Source organism: Galeopterus variegatus, unplaced genomic scaffold (genome assembly GCF_000696425.1).
Source record: "Galeopterus variegatus unplaced genomic scaffold, G_variegatus-3.0.2 Scaffold7714, whole genome shotgun sequence".
NCBI classification, from domain to species: domain Eukaryota; kingdom Metazoa; phylum Chordata; class Mammalia; order Dermoptera; family Cynocephalidae; genus Galeopterus; species Galeopterus variegatus.
The window spans coordinates 28101-34841 of record NW_007733825.1 but is presented as its reverse complement, the minus strand read 5'-3'; the positions used below and the strand labels follow the sequence as shown (position 1 = coordinate 34841).

The 6741-nt window shown below is 45.0% G+C and overlaps 1 protein-coding gene across 1 annotated transcript in view; it reads right to left on the bottom strand.

The window, feature by feature from the left end:
- SNRPE (small nuclear ribonucleoprotein polypeptide E) overlaps positions 1 to 1962 on the bottom strand; it is a 7445-nt gene extending 5483 nt beyond the window's left edge. The window contains exons 1-3 of the mRNA XM_008592257.1: positions 1811 to 1962; positions 1272 to 1298; positions 183 to 245 (exon numbers count right to left, since the gene is read on the bottom strand). Coding sequence (XP_008590479.1) covers positions 183 to 245; positions 1272 to 1298; positions 1811 to 1864 — 144 coding nt within the window. The 5' untranslated portion in view covers positions 1865 to 1962. The remainder of the gene's footprint in view (positions 1 to 182; positions 246 to 1271; positions 1299 to 1810) is intronic.
- Between the last annotated feature and the right edge of the window lie 4779 nt (positions 1963 to 6741).

The window sequence follows — 6741 nt, the reverse complement described above, 5'->3', positions numbered from 1 at the left end:
CCTATCATTTTTGAATTACCCAACTCCTATCAGAACAATGAGAAAAGACTAAATAGTGGGTCCCGAAAAACTTTTCTTGGGTTGGGTCTTCAACTTTCTATACATTGCTCTGGCTGGCCATTTTCTGTGGAATATTTTTCTATGAACAAACTACTCTGAAATAAAATAGCCTGGATACTCACAATAATACAGCCCTCTATCCGCATATTCACTTGCTCATAGAGCCACACCTGAATCCGGGATCTCTGAAATAGTCATAATAATAGAAATGTTAAACAAAAGTAAGCAAATCCCAATCACTTGATCTAACAGAGAGAAATAAAGCTCCTAAAAACACTAATAAATATAAGCCAAGAGTTTTAACTAATTAATTAGCCCATATCTAAAAAATGTTAGCCAAAACTGTTACTTGCTATGAAACACTTCCATTTAATAAATGCCATACTGGGACTATCAAAGCTAATAATTTTCCTGTGATCTTGAAGCTCAATCATATTTCTTACTGCTTCTAGTCTGAACACATTTAGAATGAAAACTGGTGACACTATAGCACAAAGCTGTAATTTCTAAAGACCATGGCTTCTTATCTGCTACAGCAAAATCCAGCTCCAAAACAAAGCTTCAGGTTCTCAGTTTTCCGTGACACATACCTAACAACTTGGGGACGGACACTCAATTCTGATCACTACAAATTACAATGGCTTGAAATTAATCTGTTTTTCAAATCTGTTGTTTGTCACATCCTAAAATTTACGTTGCTAAAAATCCCTCCAAAGGAAAGCAGCTGCCTTTTAACTCGTCTGAATCTATCCCTTCCCTCTCCTTTTTAGTCTACTTTTTTCCCACAGGTACTAAACACGCCACCCTATGACTTGGTTTCAGTTGACTGAGTTTTTCTTCCAATGTTTCACTGCAGAGGGTAGGAAGGAGTAAGGTTCCAATGTTCCGGCCATAATCACTACCAACAAAAGCAGCAGTGCCCAAATACCACTGACTGGCTGCCAATACGTACTTTTTGTAATTAGTAATTTTGATCTTGCGAAGTAACGATGACATAATTCCTTGCATGCATGGAGTTGGCATCGATCCGCACCATTTTATTACATGAGAGCTTTCCCTGTACCCCCTCCCCTCAATTATCCCTCTAATCTCCAGAATTTCAACTGTTTTTCAACTCTAGAGCACAGCAATCAGGGAAGTTGACACAAACAACCAAATAAATCCACCTTTCACTTAAAAAGTAGTTAAGAAACAACAAACAACTTACGTACATTTTGCAGGTATCTGAAGATGAGGTTCTGCATCACAGTGGATAAAGGAAAAAACGCACAAGTGGCATAGACTCTGCTCCCTGAAACTGGTCGACCCTGCCCCCATCTTACTTTTGTTTTCCGAACGCGAGATCTGGTGCCTACGCCACAAAAACTGCCCAACTTGGGCATTCATTAGGGATCCCCTGAAGACTCTGAAGGAACGCCCTTCCCACTCTCTTATGTCTATTTTGGACGACATCTTCCTCCTCCCCGAGGCCGTTAACTCCCGCTTTCACTCAGTACGGACTTAAAAGTTGCCTCCCACGCTCCGCTCACCTCGCCTTTCCTGCGTTCCCCACCGCAGGGGTCTGCCCAAGCCCACCTCCCTCCCAACGCCGCCGGTTCTTCAACTACCCGCGCTCTCTCCGCCTCGATCGCCCCGGGGGCTCACGGGATGCGGGCCTGCACTCCGCTTCCTCAGGCCTGCTCTCTGCCGGCGCCTTCGCCCCCCGTTTTCTGGCCCGAACCTCCTAGTCCTGACAGCCAGCGTAGGATACGATCGGTTGTACCATCACCTTCTGCACTTTCTGGCCCTGGCCACGGTACGCCATGGTGGAATCTCACAAAGACCACCCTGACCCACAAGCTACTTTAGAAAGCAACTTCCGGAATTAGGAGCCGGAAGCGAATGCCGGGAACGTGGTCAGGCCGCAACCTTGAAGGCTCCTGGGAAATGCCTCTCTAGCCACGGAGTCGCTTTTCTCTGTGCCCCACAGCTTCCGGGGGAGGTCAAACTGAGAGGAGTGCACTTCCGAACCAGGGTCGGTCCTACAGCGCCACCTGGAGGGAGGCGGGAGGAGGCGTAGAGCGGCTTCGTGGTTATGGCTGCCGTGGAGGGAGATTGTCGTGCTGTTGCATCTCCTTTTGCTCAGTTAGCTCTAAAAGCCAAAATCCTCCCATTGCGTATCTCTGTCTGTAAAATGGGTTAATTCGGTGCTTTTCCTAAAGTCTATTTTGCTGGAATTTAGGCCTGATGGCAGCATTGCGGTGGAAAGGGTAGGGCTGGCAAGAAGCCCAAACTCCAGGCCTCCCCACCTGGGAGACTCAGCCACCCGGAGTCCCAATTCCAAAGCCGGACGCTGTGGTTTGCTCCAGTAACCAACCCAACTCTCGTCAGCTTAGTGGGGACTTATTGTGTGTGTGTGCAATTTTTAAAGTTTTTACGTTTTTAATTTAATTTTTTAATTAGGGAGTTACTGTTAAGGTAGCAACCGAGGATGGAGATTTAAGGTGAAGGAGCTGAGATCCGTTTGCTGGGCCCAGATCTAACTCACTCAGAGTTGTGTGACCAAGGATAAGTTACTTAGGCTAGCCATGTCTCAGCCTAGTTGTTTCCAAAATGGAGATTAAAACGTACCTTCCTCAGGGGTCAGTGAAGTAATAGTACGTATTGTACACATTAAGGCCTCAGTCAGTGTTAGAACCGATCCTCTGGGTGACACGGCTAGTAAAAGGGGCTGACCCCAAAGCCTGTGCAGCTTTCCGTTATCTCATGGCTTATGGTCTGGCAGGACTTTTTTAAAATTGGAATACCCATTTTACAGATGAGGAAACTGAAGCTCAGAGTTAAAGGGACGGTGCCTAAGGGAACACCACTTAGAGCAAATGGCAGAATCAAAATTGCTTGACTGAGGCCTTCTGTGGAGATAATAAAGGTATTTATTATACTCAATACCTCATAAAGATATTGAGATGAAAGTAATTTTAAACTACAAAAAGGTAGAAAATGCATGGGATAACTATTTCTTAAAGAAAAAAATTCCCCACCACAAAGCTAACACTGGTGTACCCATCCCGTCTCGCATGCAGAGTTGCTTAGCTACTTTTTGCATTTTCCTGTTTATGAAGTCATGATTCCTAAACTTTGCGAACTGATTTCTGTAACCAATCATTTGACTGATAATATACATCATCACAAGTGCTATGTGATTTCCTTATTTTTTAAAAATGATTTTGTGTTTTTATATTTAAAACTTTGATCCTTCTGGAATTTATCCTAGTATATTCTCGGGCTGGTACATCTTTATAAATTCTCGGTGGCTACCCAGTTTTCCATCAGCATTTTTCAAAAAAATAATCCATTCTTCACCCATTTAATTTAAAATGCCACCTTTATAATATATCAAGTGTGTGTGTGTGTATATAGTTTATATTCTGTTCAATTGATTTTTGAGTCTATTTATGGACGAGTATCATAGTTATATGTAACGTAGCTTTATAATGGTTTCTTATTTGGTAGGACTAGACTACAAGTAGGTAGAATTTTTCTAGCTATTCTTGTTTATTTTTCACAAAAATTTTAGAATCAGCTTATTTAATTATAAAAATATCCTTTTGGAATTCTTTGTGATTACATTAAACTCTAGTATGGCTTAGAATTAATTTTTTAATCCCAATACATAATGTTTTCCAGATAGTTCAAAATTTCCTTTGAGTCTTGCAGAAGTCTTTAGTTTTCCTCATATAGACCTTATGAATTTCTTTTCGTTTTTCTTTTAAGTTCATGGAAAGATTCATATTATCTTTTTTTTTTTTTTTTTTTGGTGTTTGGCTGCTATGGGTATTCAAAACCCTTGACCTTGGTGTAATCTTACGAATTCTTAAGCTTAATCCTAGATATTGCATCTCTCTTGCTCTTAAAAATTGTATTTTCCTCCATTGTATGTTTATTGAGAAAATAGAAAAATTGAATGAGGCTTCCCTCGCCTCAGGGCCAGTTGGGGGTGGTTCAGCGCATTCTCTGTAATCAAATTGGTGGGGGGAGTTACTGTGCATGCACTGGCACCTCGGCTTGGCTGGCACTGACTGCCTCAGGAGGACGCCGCTCCGCACAGCCATGCTTTCAAACCTATGACTTCCAAGGACCTGTTTGCTGGTTACCTAGCTCACAGACTTGCGTGTGAGGGGTTTGGTGACCCAGCCTGGCATGTGAGGGATCTGGGGACCCAGCCTGGTATGTGAGGGGTCTGTGACCCAGTCTGTGAATGGGCTTAAGGGGTCTGTGAGCTCCAGACCCAGCAACTGGTGTGGTCATGTAGCTAGACAATTGGTGTCAGGAACAGGATTAAGAGCTTGTTGGGAAAATAGAATAGTTTGGTCAGGGCCCTCGCCTGGGATCCAGTTTGGTGTGGTTCAGCATCCTTTGTAAGCAAATTGTGTGTGTGTGTGTGTGTGTGTGTGTGTGTGTGTAGTTAGTGCACATGCGCACCAATGTGTCTTTTTAGTTTTGTTGCTGTTCTTGAGTTCTTTGGAGAACAAGAGAGAAGAGAGGAGTTTCAGTGAAGCAGGCGGGCAAGCATCTACCTCAGTCATCTGCCCTGCAAGGCCATGCTTTCCAACCTGTAGCTTCCAAGTACCTTTTGGCCGGTAACTGAGCTCATAGACCTGCGTGAAGGGGTCTGGTGACCCAGCCTGGTGTATGTGGGGTCTGGGGACCCAGCCTGGCATATGAAGGGTTTGTGACCCAGTCTGTGAATGGGCTTGAGGGATCTGGAAGCTCCAGACCCAGTCCTAGCTTGACAATCTGCCCAGTCAGTACAGGATTACTGGCAGGTAAAAGAGACCAACAACTGTCGTGGTCGCCTAGCTTTACAATTGGTGTCACAAACAGGATTAAGAGCACTACGATTGGCGATGTCGACAGGATTCCAGACATGAGCCATGGCTCCACAATTGGCATCGTCGGCAGGATTATGTCATGATTGGCATAGTCTGCAACAGGATTCTGAGCAGGTACAGGAACCAAAAGCCCTTGGAAGAGGGAGGAAATGTGGCTACTTGTGAATATGCTGTGCCCTATGGCCACCTTCCTGTTGACCGCAGCCTGGCTGCTGCTCACTACACTGCAAACTGATCGAGATTTGCAGCAGAACAAAGTTGTTGAAAGCACGGAAAAATGTCCTGAAGGATGATGTGCAGCGACTGGCCACTCCTACCTCTCACACCAGGGAAGACGACCAACCCAGTGGTGATTTGGGGAAACGATGTGTCTCCAGGCACGACCTGTTAACAGTCCATGAGAAAATGAGACAGTAAAGCAGCAGAAACAGGGAGATCTAGGGATGGATGGTGTGATGTGCTTTAGAGACTATGTAGAAAACTCATGTTGCATTTCTCTGAAGGCAAATGGCTTGGAGGGTGCTACTTAAACCCGATGGCTGGCCGGGTGTCATAAAACCCAAGAAAAGAGTGCCACATACAGATGGGCAGATGACGCAAGAACAGGTGCCCCTGCAGAATTTCAAGTATGTTTTCACCTGGTGAAAAGGTGGACAAGTTAGTCTCAGTTACTATGTGCCTGTCTCAGTGGCAGCGGTAACAGGATAGCTGCAGATACGCAGAGGCAGGGCAACCACTCCTTGATGGACTGGGAAAATGCAGCTGTTTGAACTGTGGGCGAATGCTGCAAAAAACTGCCTGAGATGAGTAGCCTGTGTAAGGTGAGCTGATTAAGTATTATTAAATCACTATGAATGTCTTAAAAAAAAAAAAAGTAGGAGAAAAATGCAAGAGTGAAGCAGATAAACTGTTTGCTAAAGACATTATCTCGGTGGTGCGGCAGCCAGATGCTAAGAGCCAAGACAATGGGGAAAAAAGCCTTAAACGCATTTGAGAAGTCTGGATAGGTGCCGCACCCACCAGGGGCCCTGAGAGCTTTTGAGAAGTTTGGGAGAGCGCCCCTCCCATACTAGGAGAACTGAGTTTGTCTCAGAGGGCGGACCTGAGGTGTCATAGCCCTTGGCAAACTGCTCCCTGCATCCCAGCCACTCTGGGAGCAATACTGCCTCAGCACCTCAGAAGAAAAAACAAGCCAAAAACCTTGGTGGTGTTCATGTTGTGTTAAGTTTGCAGACCAGCAGTATGTGAGAGCATTGGAAGCATGGCAGCCTCCACCTAGATTTCGGAAGATGTATGAATAAGCTGGGGGACTCAGGCAGAGACCTGCTGCAGGGGTGGAGCCACTGTGGAGGTCAACTACGGAGCAATGTGGAGGAGAAAGGTGGGGTTGGAACCCCCACTGAGGAAATGTCTAGTGGAGCCAGGATAGTGAGACTGCCACCAGGAGCCCAGAACCATGGGGCTGCTGGCAGTGTGCAGCACTGGCCTGGAAAAGCCACAGCCACCAGGCAGCTCAATTGGCTGCACTTGGCAAAGTGTAAGAGTGATGCTGCCCAATGCTTTAGGGGTCCAGTGTCCCAGTGTGCTTAATGTTTGCCCTGTTTGGTTTTTGGATTTTTTGGGGGACTGTTTTTCATTTCTATTCCTCCCTACTGGAATGGAATGTGTAATATGTAAATGTAAGCGTCATCAAACCCAATGGCATGTAAGAATATACACTTTCTTTGTTAAATCTGAACACAGACTTTGAGACTACAGTAGGGGAATAAAGCAGTGATCTCTCAATGTAGTGTAGGATTTAGTGTCAAAA